Source organism: Cnephaeus nilssonii (assembly GCF_951640355.1).
Source record: "Cnephaeus nilssonii genome assembly, chromosome: 10".
NCBI lineage: Eukaryota > Metazoa > Chordata > Mammalia > Chiroptera > Vespertilionidae > Cnephaeus > Cnephaeus nilssonii.
The window spans coordinates 40,195,729-40,218,637 of NC_137081.1; the positions used below are offsets into that span (position 1 = coordinate 40,195,729).

The 22,909-nt window shown below is 35.9% G+C and overlaps 1 protein-coding gene across 1 annotated transcript in view; it reads left to right on the top strand.

Annotated features, from left to right (window-relative positions):
- The window catches only part of TTN (titin), a gene marked incomplete at its 5' end in the record, with an annotated part of 276,293 nt that overhangs the window by 101,826 nt on the left and 151,558 nt on the right, over positions 1 to 22,909 (top strand). Inside the window, 35 exons of the mRNA XM_079783141.1 lie at positions 531 to 818; positions 1,682 to 1,774; positions 1,892 to 2,177; positions 2,986 to 3,169; positions 3,380 to 3,469; positions 3,564 to 3,831; positions 3,930 to 4,190; positions 4,947 to 5,156; positions 5,368 to 5,445; positions 5,548 to 5,574; positions 5,995 to 6,054; positions 6,351 to 6,434; positions 8,075 to 8,149; positions 9,528 to 9,572; positions 10,422 to 10,826; positions 11,261 to 11,323; positions 11,696 to 11,773; positions 11,933 to 12,010; positions 12,599 to 12,685; positions 12,914 to 12,994; positions 14,132 to 14,212; positions 14,598 to 14,681; positions 16,704 to 16,787; positions 17,047 to 17,127; positions 17,271 to 17,354; positions 17,524 to 17,607; positions 17,866 to 17,967; positions 18,392 to 18,508; positions 20,294 to 20,374; positions 20,552 to 20,629; positions 20,857 to 20,940; positions 21,051 to 21,134; positions 21,419 to 21,502; positions 21,723 to 21,806; positions 22,777 to 22,857. Coding sequence (XP_079639267.1) covers positions 531 to 818; positions 1,682 to 1,774; positions 1,892 to 2,177; positions 2,986 to 3,169; positions 3,380 to 3,469; positions 3,564 to 3,831; positions 3,930 to 4,190; positions 4,947 to 5,156; positions 5,368 to 5,445; positions 5,548 to 5,574; positions 5,995 to 6,054; positions 6,351 to 6,434; positions 8,075 to 8,149; positions 9,528 to 9,572; positions 10,422 to 10,826; positions 11,261 to 11,323; positions 11,696 to 11,773; positions 11,933 to 12,010; positions 12,599 to 12,685; positions 12,914 to 12,994; positions 14,132 to 14,212; positions 14,598 to 14,681; positions 16,704 to 16,787; positions 17,047 to 17,127; positions 17,271 to 17,354; positions 17,524 to 17,607; positions 17,866 to 17,967; positions 18,392 to 18,508; positions 20,294 to 20,374; positions 20,552 to 20,629; positions 20,857 to 20,940; positions 21,051 to 21,134; positions 21,419 to 21,502; positions 21,723 to 21,806; positions 22,777 to 22,857 — 4,134 coding nt within the window. The remainder of the gene's footprint in view (positions 1 to 530; positions 819 to 1,681; positions 1,775 to 1,891; positions 2,178 to 2,985; positions 3,170 to 3,379; positions 3,470 to 3,563; positions 3,832 to 3,929; positions 4,191 to 4,946; positions 5,157 to 5,367; positions 5,446 to 5,547; positions 5,575 to 5,994; positions 6,055 to 6,350; positions 6,435 to 8,074; positions 8,150 to 9,527; positions 9,573 to 10,421; positions 10,827 to 11,260; positions 11,324 to 11,695; positions 11,774 to 11,932; positions 12,011 to 12,598; positions 12,686 to 12,913; positions 12,995 to 14,131; positions 14,213 to 14,597; positions 14,682 to 16,703; positions 16,788 to 17,046; positions 17,128 to 17,270; positions 17,355 to 17,523; positions 17,608 to 17,865; positions 17,968 to 18,391; positions 18,509 to 20,293; positions 20,375 to 20,551; positions 20,630 to 20,856; positions 20,941 to 21,050; positions 21,135 to 21,418; positions 21,503 to 21,722; positions 21,807 to 22,776; positions 22,858 to 22,909) is intronic.

Genomic DNA, 22,909 nt, shown 5'->3' on the forward strand with positions numbered 1-22,909 from the left:
CTCTCATGTCAATGTTTCTCTCTCTGTCTGTCCACTGCCTTCCACTCCCTCTAAAAAAAAAAATCAGTGGAAAAATATCCTCAGGTGAGGATTAACAAAATATAAATAAAATAAAATAAGTACTGATCTAGATTAAAAGAATTCCTCAATAAGCCCTTAGATTTTAGAGTGCATCAAAAATGCAGTTGTACCCAAGTTGGAGAGAATCAATCGTGTATACAATAGTTATGATACCTACCAGTGCAATGTTTGCAGGGCTTAATCAGGTCACAGGTACTTGGGTGATTTATGGCCTGCATGGTATCTGTTCTTTGCTTGTTTTTAAACCTTTATTTTTTTTTAATTCAACAAATGTAACTATTGACTTCAAAGAGAAATAAATCAGGAACATGATTCAGTTCTACCGCAGCAACCAGTCTTACCTGTTAGAGGCAGAACTTGTTTCTTGTCTGAAATTTAATACTTACTTGCCTTTATGTTCCTTTCATGGTCCTTTTTATTTTATATTTAAAATGCCTTTTTAATTCCAGAGCCTAAGAAGCCACCTGTGTTTGATCAGCACCTTAGTCCAGTAACAGTGACTGAAGGAGAATTCGTGCAGCTCAGCTGCCACGTCCAGGGTTCGGAGCCAATCAGGATCCAGTGGCTGAAGGCTGGCAAGGAAATCAAATCTTCAGACAGATGCAGCTTCAGCTTTGCTAGTGGGACTGCTGTGCTGGAACTCAAGGATGTGGCCAAAGCTGATGCGGGAGATTATGTATGTAAAGCTTCAAATGCGGCCGGAAGTGACACTTCCAAATCAAAAGTGACCATTAAAGGTACAGATGCCTCAAAAGTATTATTCAGATTAAACCAACAGCTACTTACATTTATTTGCTTTTTGCAATTTAAATAAGAACATAGATTTTTAGAAACATCAGTTATTGTTCATTTGCAATATGGTAATTTCCCCCTTATTATAGTAATTGAAGTGTAGATAATTTAATGGAAATCTATACTAATAAAAGGGTAATATGCTAATTAGACCAGACATCTTCTGGATGTCCTTCAGGACAAAGCCACGGTGGCGGGGGCCGAGACAGAGGTGGTTAGGAGTGATCAGGCCAGCAGGGGAGGGCAGTTAGGGGTGATCAGGCAGGCAGGCAGGCAAGTGGTTAGGAGCCAGCAGTCCCAGATTGTGAGAGAGATGTCCCAGATTGAAGAGGGTGCAGGCTGGGCTGAGGGACCCCCCTACCCCCGTGCATGAATTTTATGCACCAGGCCTCTAATAATTTCAATTAAAATCTGTCTGAAATTACCCCAAGTTCAACATTATATTTCTTGAAACTCTTTTCACTGTATAAGAGGATAAAATTAAGTAAAGTTACAAAATGATAATAATGTGACATAAGGTATCCTGGTGTCATAGTCCTGATGGAAATCTGTATAATAAAGCCAAATCTAGGAATATAAGATTTGATACTACTAATATGATTGTAGTTCAGCCTGTATGCAACAGCTACAACTAGTTATAAATGTATATGAAATTGCTTTATTTTCTGTAATCCACTCATATATAATGAATCCTAGAATGCATGATGTTTTTGACTCTGCCAAACTCCTAAAACTTACTTTATAAAGACAATTATTCCTTACAATCTTAAGGTAATTGTGATAACAAAACATGTAAATGTGTTTTTAGACAAACCAACCGCCGTCCCAACAGCTAAGAAAGCAGCGGTAGACGGGAAACTCTTCTTCGTATCAGAACCTCAGAGTATCAGAGTGGTGGAAAGTAAGTACTTCCTGAAAAATACATCTTCACTTATCCTGTACATTTTACTTCTGATTTAATTTTGAAAGAAGTGATTTTGGAAAATTAAGTTTTTTATTTGTCTTCATTACTCCTTAGAAACCACTGCAACATTCATTGCAAAAGTTGGCGGTGATCCGATCCCTAATGTGAAATGGACAAAAGGGAAATGGAGACAACTCAACCCAGGAGGTCGCGTTTCTATTCTGCAGAAAGGCGATGAAGCCAAGCTGGAGATCAAAGACACCACAAAAACCGATTCTGGCTTATACCGATGTGTCGCATTTAACAAACATGGTGAAATTGAAAGTAATGTTAACCTGCAGGTGGACGAAAGGAAGAAACAAGAGAAAATTGAAGGAGATCTTAGAGCAATGCTGAAAAAGTAAGTTTAATTTTAAAAGATATAATTTTCCACTTGCAAAAGAGATCTCTCAAGAGGCATAGACTATCCCCTCCAAGATTCAGACTGTGAAAGAACATAAGCACACAGACATTTTAACATAAAAAGATAAGGAAATACACAATAACTGGGCGGAAGTTAGTGGTTCATTAAGATTGATTTCTGAATAATCCTAAGAAAGTTTGAGAAAGAGATAAATTTTTATTATCAAATTGTAAACAAAGGAAATGGCCTATATAGAAACGTGTTTATGTGACTAGGTATGAAATTTTTGTTTCTATGTATGATATCTTATGCTCTGAATTATTTTCTAGATCAACTATTTTAAACATTGTTTATAATTACCAATAATTTCAACACAATTTAAGTTTCAACATAATTATTGGATTATTAAATTAATCAACATTTAATTTCCATACATCTTTTCCATGAGATATATTTATCCCTTATTAATGCTTTCTATTGCTGTTATTATTTTCCTTGTAATTCTTTCATTAGGCTCTAAAGTTTACTAAAAATGTTTTCACTATTTTTTTCTTTTTAAAAACTCTTTGATCAACTTTATGTGTTTTATAACAATGGTCCAATCTTAATCCACTCCATCTCCACACTCATATTTTTTATTATTTCACAGTTAGCATGATATTAATATTTCTAAAATAAAGGACACAGAATTATTCCTTTGTGAGAAAAAAAATTTTGTAATGGCATTTATAATCTTGGAATGATGATAGACCATTCAAAATAAGTAGAAGACAGGTGATTTATGTTTATTTCTTATTTTACTTAGGGCTCCCACCTTGAAGAGGGGCTCTGGGGAAGAAGAAGAAATTGATATCATGGAACTTCTCAAAAATGTTGATCCTAAAGAATATGAAAAATATGCCCGCATGTACGGCATCACTGACTTCCGCGGTCTTCTTCAAGCATTTGAACTGCTCAAGCAAAGTCAAGAAGAAGAGACACATAGATTGGTATGATCTTGTGCAGATAGCATCATCTTTACAAATTCACATTTGAAACCTCTAACATACACCCTTTGGATTTCCAGAATCCTATAGTTGTATAAGATGGTTGAATAGAACCTAAGCAGCATCAAGAATGGAAGCTAAATATAATAATGTATCCTCTAATTCAGATTTTACTTCATAGGTAATACATATCCCTTTCTTTTTCCTTCTCAGGAAATTGAGGAAATAGAGAAGTCAGAGAAAGAAGAAAAGGAATTTGAAGAACTTGTATCATTTATTCAGCAAAGGCTGTCACAGACAGAGGTAAAGTTAATTATGCTGATAATGAAGTGAACATATTATTATCAGGAATTATAAGGGAAAGATTATAATGCATTTTAATTCTTTATTCTCCTAGCCTGTCACTCTGATCAAGGATATTGAAAATCAGACAGTTTTGAAAGATAACGATGCTGTGTTTGAAATCGACATTAAGATTAATTATCCAGAAATCAAGCTGTCATGGTACAAAGGGACTGTAAAACTGGAACCCAGTGATAAATTTGAAATAAGCATCGATGGTGATCGACATACACTTAGAGTCAAAAACTGTCAACTTAAAGATCAGGGAAATTATAGATTGGTGTGTGGCCCACACATTGCTAGTGCTAAACTGACAGTAATTGGTAAGTAAAGAGTTAAAAACAACAACGCCGTGAGGCTGACTGTTGAGCATATCTGCCTGTGATATTAAACACAGTGTGTGCTGTGTCATACCAAACAGAGCCTGCGTGGGAACGGCACCTGCAGGATGTTACTTTGAAGGAAGGCCAGACTTGCACCATGACGTGCCAGTTTTCTGTGCCAAATGTAAAATCCGAATGGTTCAGAAATGGCAGAATCCTGAAACCCCAAGGTCGGCATAAGACAGAAGTGGAACACAAAGTCCATAAACTGACCATTGCGGATGTGCGAGCAGAAGACCAGGGCCAGTACACCTGCAAACACGGAGACCTGGAAACTTCAGCAGAGCTCCGGATTGAAGGTGGGTGGAACTGTGGCTGCAGTTGGTGCATCGTCCAATGGCCCAAGGTGTGCAGGACCCTTACAGCCCCACCATCAGGAATATCCCAGAGTGCTGGTGTGTCCTCAGTCCCAACGCACACACTCAAAGCATTCACTCACATCTCAAAGTGCATACAAAATCAAAAGGGAGAGATTTGTGTAAGTAGCAATTCCTTTGCATAGCTCTTTTTGACTAGAAGCAAATTTCCATCTAAACTAAGGTGTGACTTTCTAATGGTTTTCTGTTAAATTCCATAATTCTGTTAAATTTAATGAATCTTTACAATTCTGCTAAATTCTGTAATTCTCACATCTATGAATCTGATGCCCCCCCCCCCAAAAAAAAAAATCTTGGAAAGGACCCGATTTCATGGCTGTATATCTAAAAGATCTTGGCTAGGAGTTTGTATTTGGTTTATAAGAATTAATTTGACTCCATCTGTATGACATTTCACAGATAAAATTAAAAGATATTTTAAGGACTTACAGGAACTACATTATACTTTTTTTTTCATTGATTCTATAGGAATACATTTAAGTATTGGGATCATATTGTTTTGTTTTTTGTTTTCTGATGGAAAGAAGTACATCATCTTCTTGTTTTATATTTTCAACATTTTTCTGCTATTTTCCACTTGGGTCAAAAGATGGAGACTTTAAATATCTGAGGGGAAAGCACAGTGAAAGAAATTTCTTCCTAAACAATCTAACTGTGACTCTCTTTGTTCTTAAACAGCTGAACCAATTCAGTTTACAAAGCGCATCCAGAACATCGTGGTGAGCGAGCACCAGTCGGCCACCTTCGAGTGCGAAGTGTCCTTTGATGATGCCATTGTAACCTGGTACAAAGGACCCACAGAGCTGATTGAGAGCCAGAAATACAACTTTAGGAATGACGGTCGCTGCCACTATATGACCATCCACAACGTGACCCCAGATGACGAAGGTAATTTAATTGACAGTGTCCCTGTGAATATATAATGTAAAGCTTGTCTGTTTTGGGTAGTTCTACACTACTTGACACTTCCACTCTATAATTCTATATAGAATAGCTTTTTAGGAAAGAGAAGTAAAAATAATACAAACTATATCTAAAAGAAAGACATGTTGTTGACTAATATAGCAGAAAACAAAAGTCCGCTGCTTCTTTTCCTTAGGTGTCTATTCAGTAATTGCCCGGCTGGAGCCAAGAGGAGAAGCGAGAAGCACAGCAGAGCTGTACTTAACAACCAAAGGTCAGAAAGCACCACATTAAAACCACGCTGCCGTCTTTGAAACAAAGTAGCCTGTTGAGACAATTCTAAATATAAACATGTCTGGGCTTTTTTCTTTTGCAGAAATCAAACTTGAGATGAAGCCTCCTGGTGAGTTTAAGAAAATCAGCCCTTGCTTACAATACATTCCGTATAATTTTGTAAATGAAGAAGCCAAACAAAAAAATCCCTAAAAATGTTATCTTTTTTTGGTGAAATATTTTCCATTAATAATATAAACATTAACGCATAATGCTTTTCATAAATAATAACATTAGGCTTTGAGAGTGTGGGGAATTTGAAATAATGTCCCTTACCTAGGATCGTGCCAACTGATACGGCCACAGAACAAAAACTTCCACAAGGAATAAACTTGTCTGCCTGGCTGCATATAAAGTGTGCCTGTATGGTTCGTGTCTATATGTTAGGCTCTGCTGTTGGAAATGCCTAACAATCAAACATGTCTGAGTTGTCTAATAAACACCTGTGTTTTCAGTCCCTCTATGCTGATCATTAAATGTCCCTTTACAGATATTCCTGACTCCAGAGTTCCAATCCCTACCATGCCTATCAGAGCAGTACCACCAGAAGGTGAGATTTGGGACCAAAACACCTGGGTTTGGGGCAACAATATTCTACCGCTAGGAAATTACCAATGCCAGACCATAGCAGAGAGCCAGAACACACTTTCATGTTATGTTCTTCACTGTGTAATGAAAAAGCAGAGCAAAAGAGTAGTGACAGTTATAAATATATACTATTTTTATTTCATCTGGTAGATGAATAGGTACTATAATACCTTTGAAGAACTGAAACTTTTTGTTATGCTTCACCTAATGAGAAACCAAACCACATAACTAACTGATGATGGCATTTTTTTTTTCCAGAAATCCCTCCTACAGCTGTTCCTCCTATCCCTGTGTTGCTACCATCACCTGAAGAAAAGAAACCACCAGCAAAACGTATTGAAGGTAGTATGTGTTCTTTACCTAAATGTCAAAAAATAGAATTTAACTATTGCAGACCTGGAAAATGTTGTTTAATGCAACACATTCTCCCTCTAGTGGTCAACGGTGGAATTGCCTTTCAAAATTATATTAACTAACCAAAGGCATACGACATAGACCTACAGGCTGAAAATCGCCAGACAAACCAAAAACAATGCTTAATATTAAAATATTTTATTTTAATGGAATTACTTAAACATTAATGTCGAACTGATTTCACGTTTCATATTTTTCTACTACATAATAAAATAGTACAGTTGATTTCTAGTGAAGCTTATGGAAATAAATCACATTCGTTTTATAGTCAAATTAAAAATTATAGTTTGTGTTGTTTTTCTCAATTACAATGTTAAATACTCTAAACTTTACTATTTTGTTTAAAATATATGATTAAAGCTATCTTTACTACTTTTGATTTTTTGTTTTTTAAAGCTAACGAATGAGCTCATCAATAAGGAGCTCTTGCATGTGCCAGGGAGTTGCTCCTCTCAAATATTTCAATAAGTACTAGTTATGCTGCCAAATTGCTGAACTAAATTAGTCAGGAGACTGCCTAAGATTTGCTAGAGTTTGGGGGAGTTCAGAATTGCTTTCAGAATTTTTCCAGCATCACCAGGAAAAGATTCTACATGTCCAAGTCACATTTTTTCATAGCTAAGCCACCACTACTATAGCAGTTTCCTGAGTTTGACATGCTAGTCCCATACAACCCACTCCAGTTGGTGTTAAAAGGTGGAGCTATTTTTCAGCCTGGCTCAGGAGAAATTCAGTTTACAACACACACACACACACACACACACACACACACACACACACACACACATACACACACATACACACAGACAAAAAACTTCTAGTTTTGTGACTAATACAATCTCAATAACAAAGAAAATCATTTTTTATCATTTATATGAACATAGTCAAATATGTTTCATCCACTTCTGAAAGCAGAGAAGAACAAAAGTCAAAAATCATAAATTAGATTTCCATTTATATTTATTGTCAGGAATAATAATTCATTTTAATAAATGATTAAATCTTTAAGTATTATTGTCAACATGACCAAGTTCAACTGCCCACAGGGAAACTTGAGAAATTAAATCATATTTTAAAGATTGAAAACAGTGTTATTTATTCATGTATATTGGGAGCTATAATCAAGTTATGGATTAGGAGCACGATCAAACTATAACATTGGCAACAGCAAAAGAAAATGTCCACAATATATCATAGATAGGGCTTTAATTTTACTGATTCACGTGTTATTCTTTCTCCTGACAATTTAAAGTGTTCTTACATAAGTGAAATAAAGATGAAAATGTTTACCTTTTCTATTTATGATATCACTTGGGTTCATTCTGAATGTTTTGAGAACGTTAACATGAAGCAGGCATACAATCAATGAAAATGTAAGATCACCCTACATATTCTAACTCCCTCTAAAAAAAATGTTTCTGCATTCTAGTCCAAGATCTCTCTGAACCAGGTATCTTGCAATAATGTGCTGTCTCTTTTTACCATCAAAACATATGAAAAAATATCTTAATACCTCCTAGTTTCCTGAAAACATTTTCGTTATTTACATCTGACATCTTATTTTTTAGTGACTAAAAAAGCTGTGAAGAAAGATACCAAAAAAGTTGTCACAAAGCCCAAAGAAGAGGCACCACCACCTGAAGGTATTACAATTAATTTAGTCAAAGTAGGAGCTTACTGCTTTTCTCTTGGTTACAAATTTTGAATCCCAAATAGTGGAGGGAAGAGGAAGGTAAGAGTTTGAATTAAGGAAATGATACCTCTTCCCTCACTTACTCTCACCCTCTTCTTGGAGTCAGTCCTCACTTTCTCTTTCTCAACTTCCTTTTTTCCTTCCTGTCCTCCTGTGCCTGTGTCTGCCCCTGACACCCAATGGCAACCCTGGAGATTCTTGTTATCCCTAGATGGTGATATGAAGAAGGCACGACCTTCTATCCAACAGCTAGTCTTGATCAAGTCACACAGTGAAAGGTCAAGGGCTGATGGGAATTTCAGCTGGCTGCTCCAGCCCAACTTAGCATCCTTCCTGGTTCATCTAAGTCAATGCCAATATGTGCAGATAAAAATACACAAAACCCTTTTTTAAAAATTCAATTCAATTACATGAATTTTTATTATATCCTGGAATGTGTTTAGGAAAAAAAGGAGAACTAAATTTAAATAGGCAAGTTTATTTGCCCCTTTGGGTAAATATATTGACTAAAATTAGAGTACAACAACCTCCTAAGAGAAGGAGAATCCAGGAGCACTGGGCCACTCACTGAGACTTTTTTTCTGAGTGGTCACTTGTGAAATATTATGGAATAAAAGAAAGCTCAAAAAGCATGTATATTTCCTGAATTTTTTAGTTAATCAATGAAAAAAATAAACATGCACTAACTTTTAACATTAAACATATTGAATATTCTCATGTTTCATGTTAATTTAAATTATTTTTATTTTTTCTTTATTAAGGTATTACATATGTGTCCTTATCGCCCCATTGTCCCCCCATCCCCCCCACTCATGCTTTCACCTCCCTGGTGTCTGTGTCCATTGGTTAGGCTTATATGCATAATTCTAATTTAAATTATTTTAAATCAACCTAAACTAGAATACAACTTCAGATTTCCTGTATTTTTCATGAATATCATATTGCAGGGGTCGCCAACTGGTGGTCCGTGGGCCACTGGGGGTCCGTGAGGTCCAAAAGGTTGGCAACCACTGGACTAGAGCACCATCCTGATACACCAAGGTTGTAGGTTCCATCCTTCAACCAATGAATGCGTAAATAAATGAAACAACAAATCAATATTTCTCTCTCTCTTTCCCTCTCTCTCTAAAAATATATATAATATGGCATTGCATAGCATTTCTGGTGAATGGATATTTCTACATTTGGATATTATGAAAGCATTTGTTGTTAGTAGTAGTTACAGATTATAATATACAAATCGCTAACAAGAGTGCACAGGATTAGTAAGCATTAAAAAAATGCATGACCTAAACATAAACACGTATTTTATGTTTTTAAAGTCCCAGAGGTTAAGAAGCCCCCACCTCCTACCACCTTAATTCCAGCAAAAGGTAAGTAAAAACATTAGTAAATATTTGTCTTCTATTTACTTCTGAGATTAACATCTCTGCTGTGTATTCTTATTTTTACATATTGGGCTTCCAGCTTATTGTAAAGTTGTGGAGTTCCCTCCGCTATATTAAAACTAACATTAGAAATGATGGCTATTTCATATTGCTCTAATCCCAGGAAAGGAAACCCAGGCAGATGTTTATGCAACCCCAGTGCAGTGGACATAGGGGAAGAAGTGGTGAGGGATAGAATGGGGAGGGGTTCATCTCTGGTTATTTTAATTGTAGCTAACACAAATGTTTAGGATCATATAAATAATATTAGCCTTTAAGAGTTTTTAAAAGTTATATAAAAGCAATGAACTGATTTGGCTACACAATTTTAAATATTATCTTGATCAAACTGGCTAAGGAGTCATATTTGGTAGTAAAAAAAATATAGCTTTAAAATTAGAAATGTGTTTTGAAAGTTAGGAATTTAAATAGAGGTGAGCTGCAGAAATGTTAACTATGAATGCCAAAAAAAATGATGGTATTTTACAAACTGGAGCGCCTATAAAACAATGGAAGATGTATCTACTTGATAATATTTACTGAATGCCATTTGTTCACCCTGGAAAAATCCTCAAATTAAGAGTAGAATGTATCTTGATACTCCTGATAAAATTCCATAGTCAACAAAAATTTAAATGAAACCAACACAAAGAAAACATAAATTACCAATATGACACTGATGTAAAGCTTGACTTTGACTTAGTGAAGTAATTGTATGGCTATATTTGACATTCTAGTATCTTTATGTATTTATGTATTTATTTATTTATTTATTTATTTATTTATTTATTTTAGCTCCTGAAGTTATTGATGTATCCTCCAAGGCTGAAGAAGTGAAAATAACAACCATAACCAGACAGAAAGAGGTGCAGAAGACAAAAGAAGCTGTGTATGAGAAAAAGCAAGCAGTCTACGAGGAGAAGAAAGTTTACATCGAACCTTTGGAAGAACCTTATGACGAGCTGGAAGTGGAACCGTACACAGAGCCATTTGAAGAACCTTATTATGAAGAACCAGAGGAAGACTACGAAGAGATCAGGGAAGAAGCTAAAAAGGAGGTCCACGAGGAATGGGAAGAAGACTTTGAAGAAGGGCAAGAATACTATGAAAGGGAAGAAGGTTATGACGAAGGGGAGGAAGAGTGGGAGGAGACCTACAGAGAAAGAGAAGTCATTCAAGTTCAAAAGGAGGTTTATGAAGGTATGTATTCATCAGGTGATCTTTCTCTTTTCCTTATTTTTGCTCAGTTCATTATATTTTCAATGTTATTAACCTGATTAGCAGTGGGTACAGATAAAATGATTATTTCCATTTTTTTAAGGCTAGAAACCTTTAGAAACTTCATTTTTAAGAGTCGTTTTCTTCAGTTACTTTCATGCTTTGACGTTGTAAGTTGCATCATTTAGTCCCATTAATAAGATTAAATTCCAAATGCTATTTTCTGAAGCAGGGAGTTCACATTTTATATTCACTGCCTTGCTGCACCTCTGAGTGATCCTGCTTCAAAATACATCATGAGGAATCACGTTAGCAAGGAAGATCCCAAATGCAATACACAACTACATGTTATTCTTAATTGATTTCATGAACTTACCTATTTAAGCACTCCTTCTCATCCTCTGTTTTTGTTAAAGAATCACATGAGAGAAAAATTCCAGAAAAAGTGCCTGAAAAGAAAAAAGCACCACCTCCTAAAGGTATGTAATTGGAATTATTTAGATAGATCAGAGCATCACCGTCATTATCATGGCTTATTTGGCAAAAGTGTACAAATCACTAGTTCAATCCAATAGGCACAACTTCTTCTCTAAGTTTTATTGTATCCATGAATCTTTTTCTAAGAATATCTAATTCACTTAGAGGAAAAAAATTTAAATGTTAAAAAGATTATTACGGTAAATATAAAATAAAATATAACCAAACTATTTGAAGTACAGAAACTTATACTTAAAGTTCAGAGCACCAAATTTGTCTCTTTCTACAAAAAGTTACGCACATATATATAGAGAGAGCAAAACTATGTTAATAGAAGGTCTAAAAGCACTGCAATTTCTTTAAAATACTTGCAGTTGTAAAGAAGCCAGTAGTTGAAAAAATTGAAAAGACTTCTCGAAGAATAGAGGAAGAAACCGTCCAAGTCACAAAAGGTATTACCATTTAAAACACGTCTAGTCTTCTGGGCACAAATAACCTGTTTGCTGATATATACACGTTAGTTATTTGTAGCATCTAAACTAAGATATTTTAAAATTGTGTGCAAAGCATTCTTCTTTACAATACAAATATATTTGTACATATTTTTTAAGTACCCGAAGTTTCCAAGAAGATTGTTCCACAAAAACCCTCTCGGACTCCAGTGCAGGAAGAAGTTGTTGAAGTGAAAGGTATATATCTTTGTCTTCCAGCTACAAGTTTTAATCCCTTTTTAATGGATATGGATATGTATACATATATTACTAAACAATTCACAAATCTGGAACCACCAAAATAAAGACATTCTTACATAATATTCATCTTATGTTGAGTTTCACATATGTATAATCTAACAAAATAATAACATTATCTTTGTTTCTGGTTTTACTTTATAATTACATAATTTTTTAAAGGAAGGCTTTGTGTTGAATGGAATAGTCTTCTAACTTTACTATGCAATGCATTCCATGCATAGAATATTTCCCATCCTCTCACGTACATAGAAAAACCCTACCAGATTGGGAAACACACCACATTACATGTGAAGAAGTTGTGTCTATTTGATTCTCATTTAATAATGTTTGATAAAGGCTGCATGGGTCATTTGTCCCTGTAGATCAAACATAATTTGTTTTCTGTGAACACTGAATTTATTCTCAAGCTGTCATATTAACCCACTCATCCTGTGTCTAAACACAAATATAGTGTATGACCTATGTATTTGATCTGCTGTGTTGCTGTAGAAAAATAAACACTAACATGAAATATTCTCTTTCAAGTACCAGCTGTGCATACAAAGAAGATGGTTATTTCAGAAGAAAAGATGTTCTTTGCTTCTCACACAGAGGAGGAGGTGACAGTAACAGGTATAAGGCAAATTTGAATTTGGGGGGCTCAATAGAAGGGCTTCAGATGGATTTTCCTCTTCTTATCTAATTTTTGGTTATATAGGCATCTCTGTCTCCTTGTAGTTCCCTGTCATCTTTTCATTTCTCATGTGTCTCCATTTTAATTTGTATTTCAATATTCTTTGTAAATTACAATTACCACTCACAATGTGGTATACCACTAATGAAAATGTACATTTTTTCAAGTTCCTGAGGTACAAAAGAAAACTGTTACTGAAGAGAAAATTCATGTTGCTGTTTCCAAAGAGATCGAACCTCCACCAAAAGGTATTGATGCATTCTAAGTCTCTAATATCTTTTAAAATTTCCATGTAAATATCTGAATATGTTCATCTATAATAATAAAGCATAATATGCTAATTAGACCAGACAGCCGAACGACCTTCCGGATGACCTTCTGGACGAAGCCAGGCTGCGAGGACCAAACCCGTTGCATGAATTTCATGCATCAGGCCTTTAGTATTAAATAATAGATTTAGTCACATAGTCAGTACACCCACAGTCACTATGTACAAAGGGCATCACAGGAGGGAGATGGGAAAACCAGGAGGAGGGTACAGGAGAGAGAAACGAAAGATACTGGAGGCTCTGTCCGCACTTTAGGGAGCTTACAATCTAGTGACCAGCTGTTTGGAAGTACCAGCTCACCAGAGCTGATGGTTAAATTTTCAGGAACTTTGCTACCCAGTGTTTAATACCTCCATTATTGAAAGTTAAATTACTTAAGCTTACAGTTAAATAAATTACATTTTTAATACACTATGCTAATAAACACTCAACACTCATTACTCCCTATTTTACTGCCATATATATATATTTTTTTTTTTCGAAGTTGTTTAAGTTGATTGTATCTGCGTGAGGGAAACACTAGATAAATGGTGTGCTATTGCACATCTCTTCCTAATCCACAATCATGATGTCATGGTTGCTGGCCAATATGAGAGTATTTGTACCTCGACAGACACTAGAATTCAAAAATTGGCAGCAGCTACAAATTAGGGCTCCACCACTCCCCGAGTCCCATCCCACCCCACCCCGTCCCACCCCTGTCAAATTCTTAAACATTTAGAGTACGGAAGATACTTGAGATAATCTAATGCAATTGTTCTAATGTAGCTGCTTCATTAAAGTTATGTTTCTAAAACTAGTGTCTGAGGAAAGGGTGCTCCTAGCTGTTCCTGGGGATGTGGAGGCTCCTGTAGTTAAAGGCGAATAACAGTCACAGCATGTCCTAGTTAGTTATTCGTCCATTTCCCTTTACTCTTGTTTCTAACACATTACTTTCTTGCATTCAGTTGGTATAAAACGGGAATATCTATTCTTTATTTTAATTCTAAGTCTTGCAACAATGTTTGCCTTGTCAAAATACACGCTTTCTAAAAAACAGTGCATTTGTTTTTAAAGTCCCCGAGCCACCTAAGAAAGCTGCCCCAGAAGTGGTTCCTGTTCCCACTCCTAAAAAGGTGGAGCCCCCACCAGCCAAAGGTAGAATAATATATTTTTAAATTTTTTCTTAGTGTCGGCCCTCTTGTCTCTTTTTCTATGAGAACTGTATTTTAACCAAGGACCATCTTCAAAAGATTTGTAATATGTTTAATTCCGTGTATGTTGCCCTCATAAATGTGTGGTAATGTGTTATACAAATACCAGTACCATTTTTAGACTCCCGACTATGCTAATTGGGTCTTTGTCAGCTTCATGTAACGTATGTGATGTCTCTATGGTATTGATGTATTTGCCAGACATTGTCGTCAAATGCTTCCTAAATTCTTGTGTTCTTACTGAGTATTTATGCTTTAATGTAATCTTAAGTGTCTCAGAAGAAGACTAGACATTCTCAACATTTTTTTCAAAAATGGTATCTTTAAAGTTCCTGAAGTTCCCAAGAAACCTGTGCCAGAGGAGAAAAAGCCCGTTCCTGTACCCAAGAAGGAACCTGCCGCTCCCCCAAAAGGTACATCAGACTGGTCATGGGTAACCCTGTGCCCCGAATGGGAGTCCCTTGCTTTACCTGGTCTTTATATGCACTGTGCCGTCTTTCTATTTTAAGTCTTTTACACGCCCCATGTATTTTTCACTTGTTTGTCAGCTTCGGGGCTCATACTCTTGACATACATTATTTGTGATATTGAACATTCCAAAGGTACCACCAAAAAGTGTTACTAAGAAAAGTAACTAACTACATCAGACAGCTATCTTGAATTTTTAATATCTTCCCTCTCTTAGAGAAAGAAGAAATATTTGTGAAACTCAATTTCTTCAGGCATGTTTCTAGGGGAAAAAAAATTCTCCTCATAGATGTGACTTTGTCTTGATTGAAAAATGCTTTCATGAGTCTTGATAAGACCCAAAGACTGACAACTGCAGGGTGTTGGCAGAACTGGACGTTAACTAGATAGAAAGGCACACAGCACTGCTCGCAGCTGCCACTCTTCCGAGACATCAGTGACGCCGCATCCTCAATAGTTGGAAATATATTGATTTTTGACATGTACTTTCACCATATTTCTTGAGACATTAATAGAACAACAATATTTGTCATAAACGTTGCAGTTATCTACTTAGCTAGTCAGGGGATCTTTCACATTTAGATTCAAATGTGCCAGTCCGTTACTTTGGTGTTCTGGATTTAGTGTTTGTTTATTTTGTTGTTTTGTTTTGGTTTGGTTTTGGTTTGGATGATAAAAGATACTATCTTATGGAGGCCATGAAGCTACAAACTGGTCAATTATAGAGAGATTCAGTAAGAATTCAACATCATTTAATTTAGGAGAAACCAGGCTTACTGAAAGGAACTTCAGTAGTTCCTTATTGCCTGACTCACCAGTGTTTTCAATTTCTTCCTAAATCAAACCTGCTTTTTACTTTCTCAAACTTGTGGCTCTTTCAGAATTCTGGGACTTTTTCTTTAATCAAGTGATTTTAAAAAATGATTTCTGATTATCTAATCATTAAAATACAATGAGCATATGAAAATATAATGATTATAATGAAAAAGTGATATTACTAATATCAAAGCCACTGATCACACCTGAAGGAGGCATGTCTGTTTCTGAATAAACAAATACACATGCTGACATGTGTACATGTGTGAACATCCCATGTATGTAACATAACTCATACACACATGTATATATATATATGTATAATGACATGAGAATATTGTAAGTGAAGATATAGAGGTGCAGGGGTTCACAAAAACTGCCAATATCTTATTTAAAGTGGAAATATTTATTGCCAATAATGCAGGCTGTTAAAATAACATCTGCCAATTGAAAGTGGAACATCATCAACACTAGCATAAATAAACTAAACCCATCGTCAGCCTATGCTGGGTCAGGGTTCCTATTAAAAGCTATTGAGCCTCTTAGAGAAAATCACGTATGCACATACTCCCGAAATTGTATACACAGAACTCTCCAAAGCCATTGACACATGGACGTCAGATTGAGAGGCTCTCTCTAGAATAATACGTTTCCTAAGTTTTGTATACACTGCAAGAAAACCAAAAAAATATCAGAAGGGGAAGGGGAGGGGAATGTGAAATATAGATACAACTATTCTAAAGAGTTCTTAGTCTCAGTCTAAAATAGTCTTAGATAACTTAAAACCATTGTCCTGTGGATTCCATTTCTCAAGCATAAAGAGATTTTATACTATATTCATACTCTATAATTGCTGACAAATTTGTTTTTATCAAAAGCATATCAGTGTCTAAAGAGAGAGTGGATTCTATACACATGCTTCTGTGTATTTAACTTATTTTAATTTCCTAAATGCCTCTGTAACATCCCCTGGGACATTTATCACGCTGTGACCTTTATAACACTCTAGTTTACTTGTATGCATTATTTTGCCAAAGCACAGAAAATCTATAACAATGCTAATGAACTATGGAAAGATCTTTGTGTGTGCCTATGTCCATTCATAAAAGTGATACGTACCTGAACTAACATTCTGTTTTAAAAACTTTAAGTCCCAGGGGTGCCCAAGAAACCCGTTCCTGAAGAAAAGATTCCTGTTCCTGTTGCAAAGAAAAAGGAAGCTCCCCCAGCCGAAGGTACAGTGACTTACTTAGAAAAGAAGTAAAAAAAGAAAAGAAAAAGCCCTATTTATACATCTCGAGTACAAAACATTTTGGTGTTTAATTGCCTCTTAATTTAGTTAGTTAAATTCAAAATGAATGGCTTATGGGGTGAGTGAGAATTCAGCAAGTGTGTCTGTCCACCTGCCTACTTTTCTTAAAAAAAAAAAAATAACTGTACATTAGCTGCTTTGGAAAATATAAAGTCACTTCTCAAAATTAATGTCTTTTCAAGTTCCCGAAGTACAGAAGAGGGTTGTCACAGAAGAAAAAATAACCATTGTTACTCAGAGAGAGGAATCGCCACCACCAGCAGGTACTCGGTCCTCGCTCCATGAAATATCTGTCTTTCCTTCAAGCTTCTGTAATTGCATGTCTTCGTTAATGGGCCTGCCAGTTTGGTGTTGCTCGTTTATATTGCCTTTCTGAGAATTTTAAAATCAAATACTATCCTTTAAGTGCCAGAAATACCAAAGAAGAAAGTTCCCGAAGGAAAAAGACCTATTCCTCCTCGGAAAGTGGAAGAAGCTCCGCCACCAAAAGGTATTGTGTCTCCATCTTTCCAAGAAACCATCTTTCGAATAGTATGTTCCCAGGCAAACGCTAATTTTGTTAGTTTTGTGCTATGAGTGTGTTGTGGGTGTATATCTGTGTTTTGTGCTGGGCTTCAGAGAGACAACACTGAGGTTCTAAAAAGTACCTGTTTTTAAAGTACCAGCTCTGCCTAAGAAACCTGTCCCAGAGGAGAAAGTTTCGGTACCAGTTCCTGTTGCTAAGAAAGCTCCTCCTCCCCGAGGTAGGGTTTGTCCCAAGCCTCTGACAAAAATCTTTAGCCTGTGAATTCTTGCTCTTTCCTATTTGTGTGTTTCTTATCCTGACTCCTTGTCTGTCCTCTGATAAAATGTGTGTGTGTGTATATACTCATGATACGTTACGTAACTTGTTTTCCCATTTTGCCAGTGAAAGTGTTGTACTGTGCAAATCTTCCCCAAACTCTTGAGAGAATTGTTAAGATTCTTGATTTTTCAACTTCAACCTTAATGCTTTCTTAAAGCTGAAGTTTCTAAGAAAACTGTCCTAGAAGAAAAAAGATTTGTTGCTGAAGAAAAACTATCTGTTGCAGTTCCTCAAAGAGTGGAAGTCATGCGGCACGAAGGTACATGAGCAGAAGAGAGGGAAGAAATGAGTTTGCGTGTGTTTCCTCCAAGTTGTCTCTTCTTCCCAGATGTGACTATTGACTGTAGCAGTCAGTTGTCCTTATCACTGTCTACTTGCTGTAGCCTTCTGAGACTGAGTCTTTGTGTCTTCGTTGGTCCCGAATCAGTCTTAGGAAGTGAATGGGGTGCTGAAAATGTGACCGCTGTGACAGTGGCCACTCTTGAACGTAATTTGAATGTTCTTCTCAGTCTTGAGCTATACTGTCCCCTCATCTTAAATCAGCCCTCTCCTTCTTGTAATGAGGGAGGAATGTGGAGCCACACCCTAAGCAGACAGAAGAACCATTATCCATCTTTAGGGAACCCGTGACTGTTATTAGTATTTCAGGAGACTGAATGTAAATTAAATTTTATCTTTTAAAGTATCTGCAGAGGAGGAATGGAGTTATTCAGAACAAGAGGAAAGAGTGTCCATTTCAGTTTATAGAGAAGAAGAAAGAGAGGAGGAGGAGGAGGAAGTGGAGGTTACAGAATATGAAGGTAAACAATTCAAATAAGCTAGACATGATCTGGAGTCTTGATAAGTTATTTTCTTTCATAGATAATTTATCAATTAATAAAAAGCGACATAAATTTAGTGAATATCTATTGGCCTCATCAGATATATCTTTTGATCAAAACATGAGATTCAGGGACATTACTTAAAATAAACATCTAATGTATTCTTGTCCATCCTCTCTTATTTGGCCAGAAGTAGGAGGTGGCGGGGTGGGGGTGGGGAGATGAAAGACTTCATATTTACCCATAACTAGTGGGGCAAGTATCTCTGTATTCATTCATCCTTCCATTAGGTAGGATTTGGTTTCAGCAGGGTGGATTGGCAAAATCTTCACCTTGGTAGTCTAATGTCTACAACAGGTGTAACATAAAGCAGTTTGATAGCACAACTCACTAATGTGTCCTGACTCACATTTTTAAAATTAAGAAAGAATTATTACATTCCAGAAGTCAAGGCCAAGTTTGAGAGTGAAGCACTGAGCACATAGGGCTTTCCTATATTTCATGTTTGGAAAAAACAATCGTGTTTCTTTGGTTAGATTAACTTGTTATTCAGATGTTCCGATACCTGTAAGGAGAGTTCCCTATAGTTTCTTAAGGCTTGAACAGGAAGCTTTATTGCAGTGTTATGATACCTTTTCAATGAATGAAGATACCACTAGGTATACTGATCAAGTCCAACATCTGAAAGAGTGTTCTTAAGGAAGTTCTAATGTGGCTCTTAAGATAAATCAATAAATTTTAACAAATTAACTCTCTTCCCAATGAAAAAGATGAGTAGAACTGTATATTTAGATGCCCTCAAGTACATCTCTGGCTCACAAACGATGCCCCACCCCTTCTCTGCTTGGAAGAAATCCAGATGTATAGTCTTAACGGAGTGGCTTGGAATAACAAGATGAGACATGACTCCCAAGAGGAAGCCTACCCGTTCTTTTGTTTCCTGAGAATGGCCAAGATAAGGGGCATAAGTCAGGAATCTAATGAATTCAAAAAGGGCCCTTTCCCTTCCAGAAATGTTTGGGGAACCAAACATAACATGTATGCAAAGAAAGTTCTCATTCTATGAATCTGATTTGAGTTTTTGACATTATGCGTATAATTGCCTTTGGTACTACAGACTCTAGTTGAAAGGAAAACATTCTATGATATTCTTATGTTTTTATTAAGCCAAAAAGATTTAGGGGAAAGCTGGGTAGCCTATTAAATTTACTTCTAGTGTAAAGATATGTGTCTATAAGTAGAGTTTTCTAGTCTATAATTAACTTTATACACATAGGCTCTTTTGCCATACCTGCCCCACAAAACTAGGTGGGGGAAACTTGTTTCTAAGTCCTCAGTAAGTTTTTCTTATGTGATACAGGTCTGGTCTTTCTTATAAACCTGTTTATGCTTCTTCAAGTATGTTTATGTCTTGTAGTCTTTGAATTTAGAGTTTCTTTTTTTAAAACTTATCTTCAAATACTTAAAAGCCACTGGAATTGTTTTTGTCTTGTATGTGTCCTGTTCTTCCTGTAAATACAAGCATCATTATATCTTTATGATATACTGAAATATTAAATTAATGAAACTTACTTCCCATACTCTTTATTAAGATACGTACTTTGATTAAAATATGCTTTGTCACTATTTTAAATAGTAACAACAAGGGATTTGGCAAGTGTTAAACTTTTGCCATTGTAATCACTCTTGGAGCAATAAATTACAACTCAAGTTTAACATGAAAAGCACTACAACTTACCTTCTTTAAAATTGATGTCTTTAAAGTGCTGGAAGAACCTGAGGAATATGTTGTAGAAGAAAAACTGCACATTATCTCCAAGAGAGTGGAAGCTGAACCAGCCGAAGGTACATCAACTCTTGAATTAGTTCTAGCCCTTTGTGTCACATTCTTTATGTTTTCTTGTAGCTATTGTCTATATCACAGATGTTGATAAGTATCATGTCTAAGTAAAAAGATTCCCCATGTTTTTATTAAAAAGAAGTATGGACATTTCTACAAATGTATTTTATAATCTTTTCAAGTGCCTGAAAAGCGTGAGAAGAAAATTGTACCAAAACCAAAAATTCCTGCTAAAATAGAGGAACCTCTACCAGCTAAAGGTACAGTTCTTACAAAGAAATGATATGACCTGTCTTAATAGCTATAATAATGTCTTTAATATAACTGCCTAAACTTTTGTCAGTGTGTGTATAAACATTTTTGCTGAATATAGTCATTACTGTTTGTGTAAATGTGTAATGCTTTCAAAAAGTGAGTTCTTTGCCACCAAACGAGGTCACTTCTTCGGTACGTCAAACTAATATTCTTAAACATAATCTTTCTGAAGTTCCTGAAGCACCTAAGAAAACTGTGATAGAAAAGAAAATTCCGGCCGCCGTTCCTAAGACGGAAAAGGTGCCGCCAGCTAAAGGTATATTGGGGTTTACTTTATTCTCTAGAATGCCTGTCTTTTTTATAACATTAACAAGAAGATAAGTGTGCCTATTGTATGTTTGACTGTGTTGCCTGATGTCTTTTAAGTGCCAGAAGAGCCAAAGAAACCAATTCCTGAAAAAAGGGCTCCTCCCAAAGCGGCTAAAATAGAAGAGCCTCCCCCCACCAAAGGTAAATGAGACCCCCCAGCAGGAAAGCTAGGCACGTGTCCCGTCTTGCGTCCTCTTGCTGCTGTCTGGGTCACACCTTTTACGTGGAGGTTATTGGTGTGTGTTGGTGGCAGTGGTGTATTCTCGCCTTGTCTATGGGTGGAGTATTACTTACTTGACGTGAAGTTTATTTGTGTGTACCTTGTAAACTGTTATATGCTAAAAATCACAGTACTTTCTGGCTAATATATTTTTAAATTCCACTTTAAGTAATATAACTCCCTAATCCTAAAATTATCTTTTAAGTGACTGAGAGGCACATGCAAATTACCCAGGAAGAAAAAGTTCATGTTGCTGTAACTAAAAAAGCGGAGCCTCCTAGAGCCAGAGGTACTTGGAGCCTTTCCATACACAGAATGTTGTCCTCACCCTGTTCTCTTTACCACGCACACTGGTTACGGGTGCTGGTTGTTGTCATTATTACAAGCATTGTTTTATGTTGGAAATAATGAAAATGTCAGGTCTTTTGTGTTTGAGTTGCTATTAAATGACTACCTTTTGGTGGTTTGAATGAGGGAACAAGTCTTTAAAGTGAAATCTGTCTTTAAAGTGCCTGAGGAACCCAAGAGAGCTGTTCCAGAAGAAAAGGTTCTCAAACTCAAACCTAAAAAAGAGGAGGCACCACCAGCCACAGGTACACCAACTTTTTCAGAAATTGAACTAAGCATATAGGTATTGAAACTAATCTAGTGGAGTTTAGGTTCTTAGGGAAAATAATTTAAATACATTTTTAATGTAATATACATGTTATTTCATATCACTTCAAAACTAAACATTTCAGATACCAGAAAGTATTCTCTCCTCTTTCTAAATATTTTTTATTGATTTCAGAGAGTAGGAGAGAATGAGAGAGAAAAACATCAATGATGAGAGAGAATCAATGATTGGCTGCCTCCTGCACACCCCCTACTGGAGATCAAGCCCACAACCAGGGCATGTGCCCTCGATCAAAATCAAACCGTGACCTCCTGATTCATAGGTCAACACTCAACCAGAGCCACGCTGGCTGGGCTTCTTTCTTTTCTTAAAAAATCTGAAGTCCCCCCCCAAACATGTAGATACTTTTTCTTAAAATGTACTTGTCATCTTTTATGTCTTTATTTGTCTATATACTAAACTCGTCTGCCAAAATGCTTGTTTTATGTGGCAATCTTTGACGAAAATTAAAAAAATTTTAATCCTTTAATTTAATCCTTAATTTTTTAATTTTTAATGTAATTTTTTACATTTTTCTAGTAGATTATGAAAATATTTTAGGATTAAGGTGAAGGAACTATTTATGTAACACAAGTTTCTGTCTTGTGCTTGTTTCATAGTCATTATGTTGTCTAGTTGCCTTTTTAAACTCTTATAAATGCTACTTGATCTTCTGAAATTACTGTGTCTTTAAAGCATTAAGTAACTTAGAAAACAGTATTTATATGTATATTATGTCATGCTTATTTCCAATTCTATTGATGTTTCTTGCCATTTAAATGAAAAAATTGAACAACAAGCACAGTTATGGTCATCTTTGTCCTTGGATTGTTCGTACACAAATTCTCTTAATACATATATATATTTAAAATCTTGCAATTCACTTTTAATAATTACTCTTTTTAAAGTGACTGAAGTCAGGAAAAAAGCTGTTAAAGAAGAAAAGATATCCATTGAAGTTCCGAAAAGAGAACCTCGTCCCACTAAAGGTATATTGTGCTTTGACTAAATAATAAAATGAAGCATGAAACTACACAGCTC